Consider the following 17,904-nt stretch of genomic DNA (forward strand, 5'->3'; position numbering starts at 1 on the left):
TAAAGTATCTATTTAACCTATTGGTTTTTGTCCCTGTGAGGCAAAAGTGCAGGATATAAAGAACTACAAGTTAAATAGCATCAACACACCTATTTAAACCAGTGTATAAATCACCTGTTAGAAATGAATCTTGCCAGCCACAGTAGTAACAGCTATAGTACTGCTATTCTCCTGAGGAAACAATCCCTCATCTAAGGCACACATACAGAACTCAAAGTTGAGATTGTCAATCACATGGGAAGGCAAGGATTGTGTTGTCAAGAGCTCAGTTGGGTTCATTGGTTTAAGTAAAACTAAAATTTGTAAGGTTGTGTGTGATTTATGGGCCAACATACCAGCTTCCTCATGAAATCTTCCTGCTCTGGTATTTAGAAAGGCTTATTCATTCCTAGTCTTATATTTTATATCTTTTTAAGTGTCAGCAGATGATACTGTGAGATTATACCACTGACATGCCTGTTTTGCTTTCTGTTCCTTTGAGTTGCCAGATTTTTTTCCTTTTTCTGCAAGCTGGAATAATTTATTTTTAACTGATTTGTAATGTCAGAGTAGTTTTTCTGTGAGTCTAAGCCCAAGTCATATAACTGGAAAGGACGCAAAAATCCTGGGCTGAACAAGAGATAAATTGGTGATCTAACGAATGACACAGCACCAATACACCAAAACCAGATTATAAAGGCTTATCACCACGAGTAAAAGTAACACAGCAATTTAGGTAATTACCATATTTTCTCAAATTTAATGCTCACTTTTGGCCAATTAACGTTGCAGAAATCAAGGTGTGCATTAAACTCGATGGCACATTAGACTAAAGTAAATACAGTAGTTTCCCTAGGGGAGAATGAAATATTGGTGCATCTAATGCAAGACTATAGGCGCTTACCCAAAGAAGCCTGCAGCTCAGTCAAGTGAATATATAAGCATTTTATTGAACATTCAAACTTCATTAAGACATGTGCAAATGGCAATTTTAATGGGTTTAACCCTAACTAAGACAATAGTAATGATTGCTTGCTGGGGTTTAGCAACAGGGTCCAGATCACACTTAACACTAATTAAATACTTTATTCAATAAATACATAGCAAACAAAAATGCATTTTTAATGCTCTTATAAAAGATTAGTCATTTTGAAAGGCCAATTTAGTCTAATATAGAACTATAATATACAATAAAGGTAGGTATGCCAGTTTAACATAATTGGCTGATTTTATGCAGCGCTTATACCTTTTAGTCCATAAGTAAATAATTAAATGAAAAAGAACATCTAGCACAACCACTTCTACAGAACTAGGAAATAAATTTCTAATAAAGAAAAAATTTACAGACCCCATGACTTTCCACCCAACCCCAACAGTCTAAAACCCTAAAGAGAAAGCCAAAGGCTCTCCCCACAAAAGCTCACGACAAAATGTCGCTTCGCTTATCAAAAATCTGTATTTCTGATCCGTAATGAGCATTGAGACAAGATTCAATGTATCTCCCAAGAAAGAAGCACAATGCCCGTTGTGGATCGCCTAGTCAGCAACAGCGAGCACTGCATTCCAAAAACATCTCAATCCCAGGGATTAAATGAGGTCAGCCACATTCATTGGCATTTCCTCCACTGTAGTATTGTAGAAAGTCTCAATATCCCGAAGGATCCGCTTGTCCTCCTCAGTGACAAAGTTTATAGCCACACCTTTCCTGCCAAAACGACCACCGCGGCCAATCCTGCACAGAACAGGGAAAAGAGTATGAAGAAGCTACTTTTAAAATCATTTTAAATAGTCTGTATACAGGGACAGAAATTGTTTTAAGTGGTACTCACTGGCAGATTAATGTTGTCACACATCGTTGTGCTGTACTATAGCACCGTTATTCTTTGTGCCGAAAGCATATGCAAGATTTATTTTACTCTCGAGTACTGGCAGATACCAACTAAAGAAAGGTTTGGGCAGCAGACAAGCCATGTTATACCCAGCCTAACTTTACCTCCCCCACCCCCACCCCACTTCTGGATAACTCAGGCAAGTTATAAGCTCACACTATCTGCTTTTGAACATGGACAGAGCTTGATGTCAGCCTACAAATTACAAACCTATTTTTTTTTAACCAAAATGATTTTCCAAATCAAATCCCTGGAAGCCAAACATTACATTTACTTCTTCAAAGACACAAATTTATTCAGTGGGAAAACTTACCACCACTTTTTGCAGAACCACCAGTTTTTGCAGTATCATTTATAGGGCACACTGGAGATATACAGCTTAACAAAAACAAAACCCACAACTTCTGCTTTCACCTGACCAAGGCATTAAGAGCTTTTAAGACAAAACATAGCTCACAACAATCATTACAAAATAAAAGTATATAAATACCAACTCGCTTTATTGAAACAGTGTGCCGCTTACGAATCCACGTCCTAAATTACGCCAACGTCGCTTCTGAGCACCATCCCGTCATCAACTGGGCTAGCGACTCCTGTATTTTTTTACATCAAGTAACAAGGTACAATTTACTTTGTTTAGGGGACAAAGCCACTATGACAGATAGCTAAGCTTAGGGAGATAAACTGAAAGCTATTAGAAGATACACCAGAGAAAGAATCCCACTGTAAGAAGAACCAAAGAGGAGCAGTGAAGGTATTGGCACAAAGAAACTTCCAATAAAGCAACAGAACAAGCTGAAAGAGGCAAAGAATTTACTTCTAGGAAGGAAAACTAATAGCAACTTTGGAAACATAAACCTCGGCTTTCCTAATCACAATGCAACATTAGTTCTTCAAAGAACTTTTGCAGACTCAACAACACATGCCACAGAACATTAACTCAGCAGCTCTATCCTGAAAGCTAGTAATTAATTGCTGAGGTTCTAATACAAACAAGTTTTCCCACTGTTTTGTTTCATTGGCTAACAAAGAAGCTCTGCCCCTCCCATCTTCACAACACTATGTGTACGTATACACACACACACACACACTAGTATATGATGCAAGAAAGCAAGACAAGTGTTCAGGGTGTGCAGATTCTGAAGAAGCTTCGGAATGGAAACTCAGTGGAAATTCAACTGACCTGTGAATGTAGTTCTCACGATTGGTCGGCAGATCGTAATTTATAACCAACGATACTTGCTGCACGTCAATGCCGCGAGCCTATAAACCCAAGTAATAAATTATCATAAACAAAGAAACTTCCCCCAGGGTCACAATATATTTATAGCTTTGTTGACCGTGTTATAGTGATGAACTACAATAATGCAAGTCCATAGTGGAGCATGGCCTTTACTCTTCCAACAGCTTGAGTAGCTCAGGTTACAAGAACCTGCACCAAACAGAACAGCTTTGGGTAAGTACGCACAAAAGGCAGGGACCATGGATACTTACCAATAAATCAGTAGTGATCAAGACACGGCTTGAACCTGACCTAAATTCTCTCATGATAACATCCCGCTCCTTCTGGTCCATGTCACCATGCTGTATGGATAAAGAAAGCTTGTTAACCAACTTCTGAAGTATCTACAGGCTTCTCCATTTTAACTTATGGCCTTTTAAATAGTCAAAACTTTGCTAAACTATTCCTCTGGTAACTGAGGCACATTTCTTATCTGCAATAGGCAGGTATACTGGATAATAGAGAGGGGTTGAAGAATGTAGCAGGTTTATACCTCAGAATGGAGTTAAGCAAAAGAGGAACCTTGCTTCCAAGGGGTATAGAAGTCTCTTCCAGTCCTCAAATCTCACCACTCAAGTATGCAATACCATGCCATTAGGACTAGGAATGCCACTTTCCAAGACACTGCACCTTAGAATTTGCTTCTCAGTTACCATAGCATGCAATGCACCTTCAGTATTAACACTTACCAGAGCAGAAACAGTGAAGTCTCGTGCATGCATTTTCTCTGTAAGCCAATCTACTTTCCTTCTCGTGTTAAGGAAAATAACAGCCTGCGTAATGGTCAGGGTTTCATACAAATCACAGAGAGTATCAAGCTTCCATTCCTGTAAAGTTAGGGAAATTGTCAGGCACACACAAGGAAACGAGTTGCATGAGGTACACAAAAAACTCAAAGTAGAATCTTAAAGGTGACTCAGTAGTGTTGCACCAAAACTCCAGACTAGGACACTGGACATTAAGAAAGAGGTCCACCCAAGTCTTTTACTGATCCAGTGCATTTGTTCTTCTTCTTGTGTGTACCGTACTAGCATTACTACAGAAGTCAAGGCATAACCCCAACTTCTGTGGTTTTAGCACAGTGCTTGTACAAGAAGTGCCTTCAAGATTATTAAACTTCCCCCTTACCTCTCTCTCCACATTAATGTAGAATTGTTTAATACCCTCAAGGGTCAATTCCTCTTTCTTCACAAGAATACGAATAGGGTCTCTCATAAACTTTTTGGTCACTTCCAGCACATCCATTGGCATTGTGGCAGACAGCAACACAACCTGAACAGGAAAGGAGTGTTTATTTTAAGTGGTTTGGTCTAAAATTGCTCAAGAAACTGGCCAATGATGAGCTAATGTATGAAACCAAGCGTCCTTGTCTGCCGTGGAATCAAAACAGACAAGGATAGAAAAGAGACAATTTTGCTTTGTGCAGGGGGAACGACAATACAGCACTACGCAGCTACATTGTAACTTTACCTGCACTAGTACAATGCAGCCAAATTTAATGGCCATTGTTACTGCGTGATTGCTTTTACCTGAATGTTTGTGCTCAATTTCTGAAAAATTTCATAGATCTGATCCTTAAATCCCCGGCTCAACATTTCATCCGCTTCATCCAATACAAACATTTTGATCCATTTAGGCGCTAGAACGAAAAGGAAACATTTTGGAAGCATTACAAGAATTCTTTTAAACTACACTTTTGATTTCTTTAGCAGGAAAAATCAGTGCTACCAGATGCTAAACTACCAATCTTGCAGATTCTTACGTCCGGAACTTCTGCCTATTCAGTTGAATAGTACACCTATTAAGATATTTTAGTCACTGCTTGTTCAAACACATTCCCACTAAGAGTTTAATTAGTACTTCACTACTTACACAGATAACGCCTGTTTAACATGTCAAACACACGTCCTGGAGTTCCCACCACAATATGGGGAGCTTCTGCTTGCAGCTTCTGCATCTCATTGCGAACATTTGTACCACCAATGCAAGCATGACAAGTTGCACCCATATAATCGCCAAGAGCCAGAATAACTTTTTGGATCTGAAACAATAAGTCTCAATTAGAATGTTATTAAGCATTGCTCCACTTATTCACCAGCCACAGCTTCCCAATGAATCTATACTGTGTGCAGTGACTGACACATGCAACTCGTACTTGATTTATTTTACATGCAGCTTGCAATGCCTTTCCTATCCACAAATGTTATCTCCAAAAGAAATGTAATACATTCGAAGCTGTCCTCAGTCAGGTAGTTTATTACAGAGAACTATTTATTCTTCTAAACTGAGGGGAGCCTTGGTTTTGTAAAGGGATATAAAGTACTCATAATGTAGAATTGAAGATTAGTTTTGGTTGCACATCAGAACAGAAAAGAGCTACCAGTCACTACACATGCAGAAGCATTGTAGTGCCTTTTAAAACTAGGAGCTAGCTGGGCCAGATTGTTTCAGTGTACAACTTTATGGGAATGTTTAAATAAATGACCCTCAGAGATTAGAGGTGAAAACTTGGCAGGTTCTTTACAAATGTCTACCTATCATTTATCAAACCGTTTGATATATCAACTTAAGAACAGCAAATTACTAGTTATAGATAGCTTTCTTGGCAATGCTACATTTAAAGCTGTTTAACTTAGGCAAAATAATCTAAACTGAAAAGCAACTGATGCTGTGTCAACCCACCCTAGACTCCTTTCCTCCCCTGAAGCAAGTTATGGATTGCTGCTCAATGCTTAATTTCATTTCTAATATCCTGCTTTGTCTTCCACAAGAAATGATGTAAAATTCAACTCAAAAGTTCACTAGGATCTTCTTGTTGAGCTGTTAACAGCAAATGCACAGGTACCACCCCCCTTCCCCTAAGTCACTTGGACAATTGTTTTTTTAAAAATATAAGTTGTTATGCACTCAATCAAACTATAAAATTCTCCAGAAGTTCTATGTTGGACTTAAACATTTATTGCAATATTGAATGTTCTATTCAGAAGAACTAGAATTTAATGGAAGTGTGTAGTGCCACAAAAGCTGTTCAAAACAGATTTAACAGACTGAAGCACACACAGTACAAATTACATACATACAGAGAAAAATCAACTGATCACATGCGCACTGCAGTTTCCATGTTGCACAACTGCATGCATTTTAAGAGTGCCTTTTTCCCCTCAAAGGCTTAAAATTCAGATTAAAATGTTTTAATATAATGGAGACTTGTGGATATGCCCCTTCATCACTCCTATACAGCTGTTACCCAACTTCATCACAGCTTCAGAGACCCATTGTCCCAGCAACTTCTCTCCATGTGCTTAAAGGAGAAAGGTTAGTGGAACAGAGGCCTGTTTCCATTTTTATAACGCAGATAAGTCACCCTGCAAGGAATGTTAACTGTCCTACAGTTGTGAAACCTGAAACCTATGCAACATGTAAGCAGCTTTTAACTACACTATCAATACCTGTTGAGCCAGTTCTCTGGTTGGGGCCAATACTAGTGCTTGGGTCTCCTTGAGATCAATCTCCAACTGTTGCAGGATGGAAATAGCAAATGTGGCTGTCTTGCCAGTACCTGACTGAGCTTGAGCAATCACATCATACCCTAAAAAAAGGATAGATATTTACTGGTCCCACACAACACATCAAGGATTCAGTTTAACTGTTATTTCCTTTTCAAGTGATCAGCAGTTACAAATTATCTCCATTTCAGGTCAGTCCCGAAAGATGGTATACCATCATCTCACTTTACAAGGAAAGATGTGTTTTACTTCCACCCCAAGGCTGGGAACTCAAGCAAAAGAACAGTACTTAGTACCTACCAATAATAAGCATGTTACTACTAGCCTACCTTTGATGCATGGAATAATAGCACGCTGCTGAATAGCTGAAGGTTTCTCAAAACCATATGCATAAATGCCTCTGAGGAGGGATTCTTTTAAGTTCATATCATCAAAATTGTCAACAATTTCATTCCAGTTGCTCTGCAAAATAAAAAAATATGTTTCACTTCACTTGTCATCCCTATCGATATTTTAAAGGAACTATCAATGAAATACTAACCTCAATGACGCCATCGGGGTCCATTCCCTCTGGGCCATGGTCTCTGTTTAAATAAAAAAGCCAATGCTGTCAGCCAAACCAGTAAGTTAACCAAATTAAATACTGATACAAACATGTTACAGCTGCCATCTCCCAACTGCCAATGTAAGTTGGAAATCAAATTTAAATTGGTTTACTCTAAGCAACTTATTTGAATATCACCATTATTGAACTCCTCAGTGTACTCAATGTATTTTTAAAAATCATCCTTAAATCAAGGAATGCCATTTCAAAAGAATCAGGGATTTGGTTTTGTTCATTTTCCAAACCCCTCAGTATGTGTATTTTGTAAGCCTAAAATGGTAAGGCCCAAATAAATGCACTCAGAATTCAGGATGAGCACCCACATTTATTGGTCAGAAATGTAATTGGTGTACTGTGAAATGGAGGTTTTTAGACCCAAGACTTACTGCATAATGCTTGGTAAGTCTTCACTCAACCTACTTTTGCACAAGGTGAGCTGCACCATTGTACACTAAAGACTTAATAATACATGAAAGTGTTCATGATAAAGCCTAAACTCTCAATTTTTATTTACACCAGAATCAAACAACAGTGGTACTCAGATATTTGTGTATTATGATGCTGGCATGGCAATCACATGGCCACACACAGCACGTGCTGCAAACAGGCCACCATCGGGAATACAAAGTCATTTATAAACTAAGGAAAATTTGGTAGGCGTTTCTGTTTTCCAAAGGAAGCTAGAAGCAGATTGCAGTCTACTTCTCACGTGTTACCTGCTACCTCAAAAAAATGCTCAGAGGTTGCTTCACTGTTGTAAAGTGTTTGTCCCCGCCATTTTAGGTTGAGCAGATCCAGATCACCCCCACCACAATCCAGATCTACAGCCCTGGCTATAGTAAGTTAAAGTCGTTTTCTATCGAAATTTCGCAACAATACGCATTGCATTAAGGAGGGATCATTTGGGGGTGGGGAAGATACATTTTCGCGTTAAAGGGAGACCCTGGCCTACACGTGGAAGAGGCTACTCCATTTATCTTCAGTCCTTGCACGCAAGGAAAGCTATTTTTGACAAGCAGCTTCTGCACCTTACAATGCCTGCAAGGCGGTGTGCGGTGTTAAGAAAAATGAAGGCAGGGCACGTGCCGCTTTAATTTATCAGCAGCGAAACCCACTCTCAATCCGTGCATTCCCGTCCCCGTCCTTCTCCTTCCCGTGCTCAGCCCTCTCGCCGAAATCTCGCGAGAACTCCGCCCCTGAGCTTCGACTGCGCAAGTCGAGGACACGCCGGGGTCTGGAGAGGCCGCCGACGGACGAGAACAGCTTGCGAGCCGCAGCTCTTCCGATCCTGTTCCAGCAACACCCCCCCCCCTTTTAGATCGAGTGAAAATGGATTCTTCCGAACCAGGCGCGCTCGAGGAGGCCGCCGCCGCTTGGACGAAACCACGCGGCTTCCCGGAAAAAGTGGGGGAGGCCCGTTACCCGATGCGGCGCAGCTAAGACTCGGGGAAAGGGCATTAATCATGAAAGCGAGGGGGGGGGAACCGTTTCGGACCGTACTATTCCGAGGCATTACACAGGGGAGAGCGGGGAAAGGCGGCCCCGTCCCTCCGCGAGAGGGAGGCGGATGCCTATAGAGACGTTTTAAGAGCGGGGCCTCGATCTACGAAGCGAGGGGAGGAGCAAGAGGACGGCAGCCGCAGCGGCCTTGGGAGGCAGCGCGGCGACCATCACGCGTCCCTCTTGTTGCCCCGCTTGCCCAACGTCGCGGCCCTCGAAAACGCTTCCCTCGACGCCTCCGCTTCGAGCCTTAAATAGCCCGACGCCGCCCTTGGCACGCAGGGCCGCGCCTCCCTTTCCCCGCGCGCCACGTTTTACCTGCCGTAATCCGCGGAGCCGCCTGACATGTTCCGATAACCACCGCTCTCCTCAACTGAAAAGGAAGCGCTTCCTCGGCGCCGGCTTTATATAGCCTTCCCGTTGGCCGGGACTACTTTTACTCCCCCTTCCTCTCGCTGCGGAGGGATATGGAAAGCAACTTGCGGCGCGGCATGAGAGGGGGGAGGGAGAGCAAGAGCAAGTCCACCACAGAACCAGCCATTTCTTCCCACCTGCTGGTCCCGAGAAGGGCCAGTTGCTTTGTATGTTTTCCTCAACCCCCATTAATGAAGACTAACGAGGATTCTGGACTTTTCAAGCCGGAAAACGGCGAGACCTTGTGGTGTGGGACTACTTTACGTTGTGAGTCGCGGAGGGATATTGCAGCAGTTGAGACGACCGACTGCGTCCCGCTTTTTTCCTCTCCGCCTCCTCCCGCCACCCCGAGTCTTGTAAACGGGGTTTCCGAGTTCGCCCCTGCCCCGGCGGGAAAGGCGGCTGGGTTGAAATCGGAGTGGGGAGGAGCAATGAAGCAAGGGCGAGAGGGGGGAAATACAGTAGTGGCTGCTGCTGCTTCAGGACGGGGGAGAGAGATCAAATGAGAGAATGGGGGCGGAAGGTTAGTTATAGGGTAAAGAAGGGGGAGGGGAAACCAGGGGGCGTTAGGTGATAAATGAGGAATAAGAGGGAAAGCGCCGGTGAAATGGGTGTGAGGAGAAACCGTGAAAGGGGAGACTGTAAAATGGTTGCAACTGAAATACTGACGGGCTGGGGGAATCCATGAGGGGAAGTAAGAAATGGAGTGGCCCGGAGAGGGGCAGAGTTGGAGTCGAAAAGAGGGAAGAGAGGAGAAATAAGGCACCTGAAACAAGCCTGATCTTGATATCTATCTATAATCTTCCACCATGGAGCTGAAGGTGTGCTACAAGGAGGTCTCCCATCAAGGCAGAGGCAGGACTCAAGATCTGGCTTGCTTCAGAGAAAGTGACTGCTTTGTGTGCCTTATTTCTCCCCCCCCCTTTCACTCCAGTTCTGCTCCTCTCCCAGCCACTCCATTTCTTACTTACTGTACTTATATCTATCTATATCCTGATTTACTTTTTTCTCCCTCTTTCTTACACTTCCCAATCTACAGCTTCTGGCCCAGTTTCCACCACTTGCGATCCTCTACAGTTTTTAAGTGTTTATCATCATCATCATAATTAATTATTAGTGTTTATATACCACCCTTACCTTCACAGAAGCTCAAGGTAGTGTGCATGGTTCTCCCCATTTCACCCCCACAAGTGTCTGGTCCAAGGTCACCCAGTGAGTTCCACACCCTGGTCTCCCAGGTCATAGTCCAGCATAAAATAAGTAAGGTAAATGACAGTTGGAACCTGCTCCTACCGTACTCTGCCTGCCTCGACTTTCCTGCCTGCAGTAGGGGATTATTCAGGTTGCCTGTCTTGCAGGGCTCAGTGGAGCACTTTGAAAACTTGTTTAAAGCAGCATAGAGCACATGCTCTCATAATTCAAAATGATAGAGCTGGGAAAGATTTGTAGCGACTGCCAGCGAACGTAAAGCAAGACAATTCTGACCTAAATGGTGCGGCCGTGTAAAGCAGTTTAAGGAACACCATTGCAGACAACGGCAACTTAGTACAGTATGTAAAATTAGATTGTTCATTAGTATAAGATTGCAGCTTTAAAGCTGATAGGTGTCTGTTGCTTGCCAGAAGCTACTTTATACTAGGCCATACTAGATTATTGATCAGATTGTCTACTTTGACTGCCAGCAATTCTCCAGAGCCTCAGGCAGAGCTCATTCCCAGCACTGTTTCCTCACCCAGTAATGCTTAGCAGGAGGTGCTAGGCACCAAACCTGGCTCATTCTGCATGCATTCCAGCACGCTTTGGGCCCTTCCTAGTCTTTACAGCTGGATTTAACTGGCAAGCTCCCTACCATCACCGTCCACATAGACACTGCATACCATTTAGGCCTGATTTTACCCATTTTTGAAGCAACATAGTTATTCTGGAAAGCTTGCTGCCTCAAAAATAAATGAACCTGGAGTAAACCTGAAGCAGTACGTTAGCTTCAGGTCAGTTGCTGCAATGTTGTTGTTCAGTCGTTCAGTCGTGTCCGACTCTTCGTGACCCCATGGACCAGAGCACGCCAGGCACGCCTATCCTTCACTGCCTCTCGCAGTTTGGCCAAACTCATGTTAGTAGCTTCAAGAACACTGTCCAACCATCTCATCCTCTGTCGTCCCCTTCTCCTTGTGCCCTCCATCTTTCCCAACATCAGGGTCTTTTCTAGGGATTCTTCTCTTCTCATGAGGTGGCCAAAGTACTGGAGCCTCAACTTCAGGATCTGTCCTTCTAGTGAGTACTCAGGGCTGATTTCTTTGAGAATGGATAGGTTTGATCTTCTTGCAGGCCACGGGACTCTCAAGAGTCTCCTCCAGCACCATAATTCAAAAGCATCAATTCTACGGCGATCAGCCTTCTTTATGGTCCAGCTCTCACTTCCGTACATTACTACTGGGAAAACCATAGCTTTAACTATACGGACTTTTGTCGGCAAGGTGATGTCTTTGCTTTTTAAGATGTTGTCTAGGTTTGTCATTGCTTTTCTCCCAAGAAGCAGGCGTCTTCTGATTTCGTGACTGCTGTCACCATCTGCAGTGATCATGGAACCCAAGAAAGTGAAATCTCTCACTGCCTCCATTTCTTCCCCTTCTATTTGCCAGGAGGTGATGGGACCAGTGGCCATGATCTTAGTTTTTTTGATGTTGAGCATATGCTAGTTTTTTTGATGTTGAGCATATTAGCATATGCCATATGCTAATGCTGCAATTTCAGTAGCTAAGAAGAACAGCTTCAGTCTGCCCACAGTGGTGCTATGATCAGAAAGAGTAGAAGCATCTCCTCAGGCTGTCAGCTGAGCAAACAACTTCAAATAGCTGAAGCTGTCCAAGCAATATAGTACAAGGGGAAATAGGTTTGAAAGAAAAACACAAAGTTAAGTCCAGGGAATTATGTGGGCCAAGGGGCCAATTGGTCATTGTACATAAAGGATGACAACCTCTTTGGTGAGATTGTGGACCTTAATGCCAATATTACACTGGAAAAGGGCTGTTCTTTATTACTGTTTGGACTGCAGGAGGCCTAGTCCTTGAGTTGGGGTGTGTGGAACCATCTCAAAGAAGCATGTCAGTCACCCGAGTAATTCTGTGGCAAGCTAGCAGGAAAATAATCAGATAGGATCTCACAAAGAGAAACATGGAAAAAAAATCTTATATTGCTCTGCCCTCATAAAATCTGTTAGGAAGATGGCCTTCCGTTCTAGAGGAGAAGAGCTTTCCCCAACATTTTGGTAGAGTCTTTCCATGCCCAGCATATCGAGATCATAGAATCACAAAACTGTAGAATTGGAAGGGACCATGAGGGTCATCTAGTCCAACCTCCTACAATGCAGGAATCTTTTGCCCAATGTGGGGCTTGAACCCACAACCCTGAGATTGAGAGTCCCATACTCTACCGACTTACATCTTGAATGGGAAAGTGATGCACAGTGGTCAATGGGAGAAAATGTGCACATGTTTGAGTGCAGAGTTTGCCCTTCAGGCTGCACAGTGATAGACTAAGGGAGCTGAAGCAGGTGATAGCTGCTGATAAACTTCTGAAATTGTGTTGCATTAACATTTCATTTAGTAGGCTGCTAAAGTGCACTGTATTTCATTTCACATACAACACTTGGTGAAAGCCAGAATGGTTTCTTCACACTCACAAGGAAGATTATTTATCCTGTATTCTTAGTTGCTTAGAAAAATTCTCAGAGTTTCAATAACAGCTTGCAATGTTGAGAGAATGGCTATTCAGTTGGGAGGAAAGGAAGGGGCTCCATTGCATGCCTAAGGCTGTTATTGCGCTCTCTGAATAATACCTAAAACCTACATGCTCGGAAATTGATCTTATACAGGTTACCAGTTTCTAGTTCCTCATTCCAAAATGCACACTTCACTGCCGTGTCTTTCCTCCAACAAGAGTTCCAAATGCAACCCTAGCCTACAATGGAGGGGTTCCCAGCATTACACCCCAAGAAGGTATTGCTTCTTCCACAGGTGCAGCTTAGGATCCAAGCAAACATCAGCCATCATGCCATGCCTCCTGCCTTTCTACTTCCCCGTCGCATAACTCCTGCCCTAAGCTCATACTGCTTTATCTGTGGAGTGAAAGACCCCGCTTATTTTGCTGTCTCACACAGAGTTCCCTCTGGTTTTTGTGTCCTCCTAGTGGCCAGTCCCCAGGCTATCACCTCATATAGGAGGCCAGCTTGGCTTAATTATCACTTAACACATGCTGATTCCAGAGGATTAGCAGGGTCTAGCACACAGCTTAATACGCAAGCGTCTGCCCTACTACACATGCTCAAATGGTGACCATATTTTATTCCCCTTGTTTAGGAAAGGCATTGTGATCGGGGCCAAAACCACCAAAACTGGTGCAGGGTGCCTGATACAGACCCATCTCTATCCAGTTCTCAGAGGCTACCAACCTGGGAATGCAGCCCACCTAGGAGAAGGAAAACTCTCATCCTAAACCTCCACTGCCTTGTGGAATATGTTTGGAATAAGAAAAGGCTAAGGAGTAAACACTACACAAATCTGGAGTGGAGTCCCTAAGACAGTTGGATGGCACCTTGTACCATCCTGGCAACTCCTGCAGCCAAGCTGGTGCCAGGCTTTCGTTCTGGGATGGCTTCACCCCCAGAGGCACACTCCATTGTGTCTCAAGATAGATGGATACCAACAAGTGTTACAGCTTTAACAACTGTGTCTATTTTATAGGTAATCTAAAATAAATGTTAGTTTTCCTAGGGAAGAATTAAGTTGAGCATCCTGAGAGAAGAAGAAAAAGAATAAGCAAATTTTGCAGTTTTGTGGAAACTATTTGCAGCAGAAAGGTGCACTGGAACCGTGTCTTTTTAATATTACAGCGTGCAAACAAGCAATTCCTTTGCATGCTAATGGCAGCGCATAAACACGAACAGAGGGAAATGCTGCCTCAGAAGTGCTGTTGCCATAGCGCTGCTTCGGAAAGGGGAAAATATCATCTCAGCCTGGATTTCTTCCCCTGGGGAAGCCACATAAGATGAGGGCACAATGAAAACTCAGAGGCAGCAGCAGTGAGGAGTTGAGAGAGAAACAAAATCTGCGACCTTGCTGCTGTCTAAAAAAGAAACGGCGTGTTAGAGAAAAGGAACTGATGGCCAACAGATTCTTTTTTAGTTCAGCTGCACAGGGCTGCAAAGAATTTTGAGCAAGCGAGTTGGGCAGCACTCCGCTTTGCAGACAAAACACAGCAATTAAGGAACGAGCCACTTTTGTGAAAATTTCCAGAAGCTCTTTGCTGCTGTGGGAACTGTCTTGTTGGCACCGCTGTTGCAGAAGCTCCGCTGGTCAGAGGGCAACTGAAACTTGAAAGCTATTCAAGTACAGCATGTCTGGCCGGCAGCGAGGAGAACGAGAAAGGACTGCTAAATATACCTGGGCTGACTTCACTGGGCAAAAGCTTGGACTTGCGCGGGACTTGGGGAGAATTTGTTCATGTCTGCCAATGCTCAGAGTCACCCTTTGCGCCACCTGATATGGGTCAAGGGAGAACATACAACCACAAGAAGAGCCCTGCCGGGTCAGAATCAAAGTCCCATCTACTGAGGCATATTTACAGCCATCGTTTGCACCACGAAACATTTTGAAGTGCTGCCTCCCCAAATACTTTCCACTGTAGTTGGAGAAAGCAGTGAAATCTTGCAAGCAGAATGAGGCCAGAATGCTGCAGGGAGGGTGAAAATGTCATATGCAATCCTGTATCTCTTCAGGTGGCATTCTGTGTATTTATGCCTGCCGTATTTTGATGAAAATCCTGTACAGAAAAATGCGAGTCATCTCCACAAACGCACACAGAAGCTTACAGTGCTTTTTCTTTTTTCTTTTTGGCTATTGCTGAAATCTCCAGAGCTGCTTATCCCTGACCTCCTGCCCGCCCGCCCGCACTGCACACTGCAGTTCTCTCTTTTTGTCACTTTTGCAATGTTTTTGACACTAGCTTAGCTCTGCATCTACCACTTCCTGGCAGTGATGTGCTGGCGATTGGGAGAGAAATAAGAAAACAGTTTTTTTTCCTTCAAACTTTAAAATTCCAGGCATCTCTTTCCACATCACTATACCAGCCATGGGATCCCTGTGAATTCTAGGGACTTCTGGGGCAAGTCCTAGATGAGGGACATGCCCCATTCACACAGGGTGTTTTCCTTGCCTTGTTGAACATTGGGGCTTCCTCAAGTTAGCAGAGAGTGTTGCCTGACCCTTTCCCTATGGCTGTACATTGCAAGGGAAGATTATGGGATAGGGGCAGAACTCAGGAGCATAGCAAGCTGCCTTCCGTATGCCAAAAAAAAGGCAACGTCATGCCAATGTGGCATTTCTGTCTGCCATCAAGATTCAAAACGGCACCTGGCACCCAAACATCAATGCAGACCACTGCCTCCCCCCATATTGGAAACCCTTGCACCAAGTTGATATCTGGAGAGGTGGCTGAACCTATGCCAAAAAATGGGCAAGGCCATGCCGAAGTCGCATTTGGGCTGCCATCGTGATTCAAAATGGCTCCCGGCATCCAAAAATCAACAAAGACTGCCACCCGCATCTCAGGAACCCTCTTGCTGAGTTTGGGAATTATATTTTGACAGAGAACGAATGGAAGCTCCTGCAGCCAATCGGAAGCCGCGGGAGCCCCGTCAGATGTTCGGCTTCCAAAAACAGTTCGCAAACAGGAACAGTCACTTCCAAGTTTGTGATGTCCGGGAGCCAAAATGTTCGGGAACTAAGCTGTTCGAAAACCAAAGTACGACTGTGGTACTTCTTGTGTTCCTCTATTCTGTTAGGATAGGTGAAGTTAGCTATGCTAATCTCTCTTGGCAAGCTCTTGCCTGTTTATCGCCATTAACTAATCAAAACCAAGTTACTAGATCTCAAGCTTTCTTGGAAGCCAGCCCTTTCCCTTAATCTCAGATGTGTTGGAGGCCTTTGCAACATTAGTCACCGGGTGAGAGGAACCACCCTGCATGTACTCAGAGGAACACTTAATTATTACATCAGATGCTCTACAACTGAAGCTTCGCTGAACCAGATTTTTTTTCCTTTTGCCGTTTTCTAGTTTGCAATTCTTTCAAAACCAAGTCCCCACCCCCACCCTGTTTACTGTGGCAGATGTTCCCATTCCTTTGCGAAGGAAGACCCTATAATCCTTGAAAGGCTGAGGGCTGTCTCCGACGTTCAGCAAAGTATTTAATGCAGCCTAGTCTGCGGCCCTTGAATAGTTCTTGAATAGCAACTTGAAAAGATTGTGTGTGTGTGTGTGTGTGAAAAATTGTCCTCATTGGGTGGTGTGAGCCAAAAAGATGCCCTCTATTCCTCATCCCTGAATGGCCTTGTCAGCTCACTGTCTCGATTTTCTGCATTGCCCAAGTGGTTTGCTTTTTCTAGGCTGGAATTGTCTTTGACAGTGAAGTTTTCTTGGGGTCGGCCAGGGAGTCAATTTGGGGGGGAGGCAGAGAGTGTTTGGGGGAGTTGTTTTCTTCATGTCTTTAACCCGTGACCTCTTGCAGGAAAGAATGTGTTTGGAATGTTTTAAAATTGTTATTTTGCAGGGGGCTTTTATAAGGCAGCTTCCCGCAGGCTGTTCACAAGCACCGAAATGCATTTTGTAGCAGGAGTTGACACTTAAGCAAGCAGAATAGCCTGCTTAATAGTGATGGCCTTGCAAACTCATAGAATCACAATTTCTCTCTCTCTCTCTCTCTCTCTCTCTCTCTCTCTCTCTCTCTCTCTCTCTGTATCTTACCTTCTTCCTATTATTAATTAATTTGGAGCAATTAACAAGCCCATTTGTACTTCAGTTGAAAGGGTGGGAAAATGCAGCCTTTCATCACCCTGGCTGTGAGGGTGATGGACTCTGCAAATTAGATAAAAGGGTAACTAATTTGGTGTTAAGTAATCTTGTATGCCCACTTTGAGGACTTGGCTATTCAAATCAGGTGCTGAGGCACAAGGCAGTAGTCAGGAGCAAAGAGCAAGTCAGTTGAGAAGCAAGCCCAAAGACTGCTTTTATTGCTGCTTTTTAAATGAATATTTTGTACCATTTTATGTAAACTGCTTAGAGACTTTTTAAAAAAGTAATTGGTATGTAAATCTTGCTAAACAGAAATAAAGGTCAGGTCCAGTGAACAAGATCTTTTCAGCACAAGGAGAGAGCTTTGTTGTTCTCCAGGCCTGTTAACTGAGTTAGTTTAAGGTGGCTTTTAATTCTTAAATCTGTTATGGGTTTTTTGAGGGGGTGGCAGTGAGTTCTATTTTATCATATTAATGTGATCCCCCCTCTTTTTCATTGTTCCATGTTTTCCTTTGTATTTCAGTGGGTTTTTTAAGGAACTTATTTTACTTATTTATCGCAACCTGTTCAGAGAACCTTCTGTTATGGGTTGGCGTATAAACCACAGAATTGCAGACTTGAAAGGAACCACGAGGGTCATCCAGCCCAACCCCCTGCCATGAAGGAATATTTTGCCTGATGTGGGTTTCGAACTCACAACCCTGAGATTAAGCGTCTTATGCTCTAACGACTGAGCCAACCCAGCAATGTCAAAATAAAGTCAGATAACCATCTGTCCTACATTCCAGCGGACAGTCTCCTATTTGACGGGCTTTCCGGTTCAAGTACAATTTAAAGAACCAGAAGAAGGGAGAGCAGGGTGGCATGGGGGGCGGGGCATGAAGT

The 17,904-nt window shown here is 43.5% G+C and overlaps 1 protein-coding gene and 3 non-coding genes across 7 annotated transcripts; all 4 read right to left on the reverse strand.

Moving 5' to 3' along the window:
• Window positions 1–904: 904 nt before the first annotated feature.
• EIF4A2 (eukaryotic translation initiation factor 4A2) lies at window positions 905–9,198 on the reverse strand. Of its 4 annotated transcripts, none has more exons than XR_004426692.1 (12): window positions 9,079–9,198; window positions 7,198–7,240; window positions 6,986–7,118; window positions 6,600–6,739; window positions 5,023–5,191; window positions 4,680–4,789; window positions 4,279–4,422; window positions 3,840–3,977; window positions 3,363–3,452; window positions 3,052–3,131; window positions 2,363–2,461; window positions 1,582–1,711 (listed from the first exon to the last, which is right to left on the reverse strand). XR_004426692.1 is itself a non-coding variant. In XM_033150745.1 (11 exons), exons 1-11 carry the CDS (start codon window positions 9,105–9,107, stop codon window positions 1,567–1,569), a joined length of 1,221 nt encoding a protein of 406 aa, XP_033006636.1. In that variant the 5' UTR covers window positions 9,108–9,198; the 3' UTR covers window positions 905–1,566. The 4 variants fall into 4 exon arrangements, 2 of the variants coding, with proteins under 2 accessions (XP_033006636.1, XP_033006637.1); XR_004426691.1 differs by having other exon boundaries at window positions 2,359–2,461; XM_033150745.1 differs by lacking the exon at window positions 2,363–2,461 and having other exon boundaries at window positions 905–1,711.
• Window positions 4,071–4,249, reverse strand: LOC117047664. Its single transcript, XR_004426730.1, has one exon. It is a non-coding gene; the product is annotated as a small nucleolar RNA SNORA81 (small nucleolar RNA).
• On the reverse strand, window positions 4,497–4,626 carry LOC117047648. The gene has a single exon (XR_004426714.1). It is a non-coding gene; the product is annotated as a small nucleolar RNA SNORA63 (small nucleolar RNA).
• Window positions 6,813–6,883, reverse strand: LOC117047666. Its single transcript, XR_004426732.1, has one exon. It is a non-coding gene; the product is annotated as a small nucleolar RNA SNORD2 (small nucleolar RNA).
• Window positions 9,199–17,904: the final 8,706 nt, after the last annotated feature.

The sequence above is a fragment of the Lacerta agilis genome, chromosome 5, assembly GCF_009819535.1.
Source record: "Lacerta agilis isolate rLacAgi1 chromosome 5, rLacAgi1.pri, whole genome shotgun sequence".
In the NCBI taxonomy this organism is placed as follows: Eukaryota; Metazoa; Chordata; class Lepidosauria; order Squamata; family Lacertidae; genus Lacerta; species Lacerta agilis.

Bases quoted from the DNA above. Each gene is read 5' to 3' on its own strand.
- EIF4A2 (XM_033150745.1), bottom strand. From the start codon at position 9,107: ATGTCAGGCGGCTCCGCGGATTACGGCAG. The intron at 7,119-7,197 runs GTTAGTATTTCA...TTTATTTTGCAG, and splicing joins ACCCCGATGGCGTCATTGAG to AGCAACTGGAATGAAATTGT. The intron at 3,453-3,839 runs GTAAGTGTTAAT...TTATCCATACAG, and splicing joins ACTTCACTGTTTCTGCTCTG to CATGGTGACATGGACCAGAA.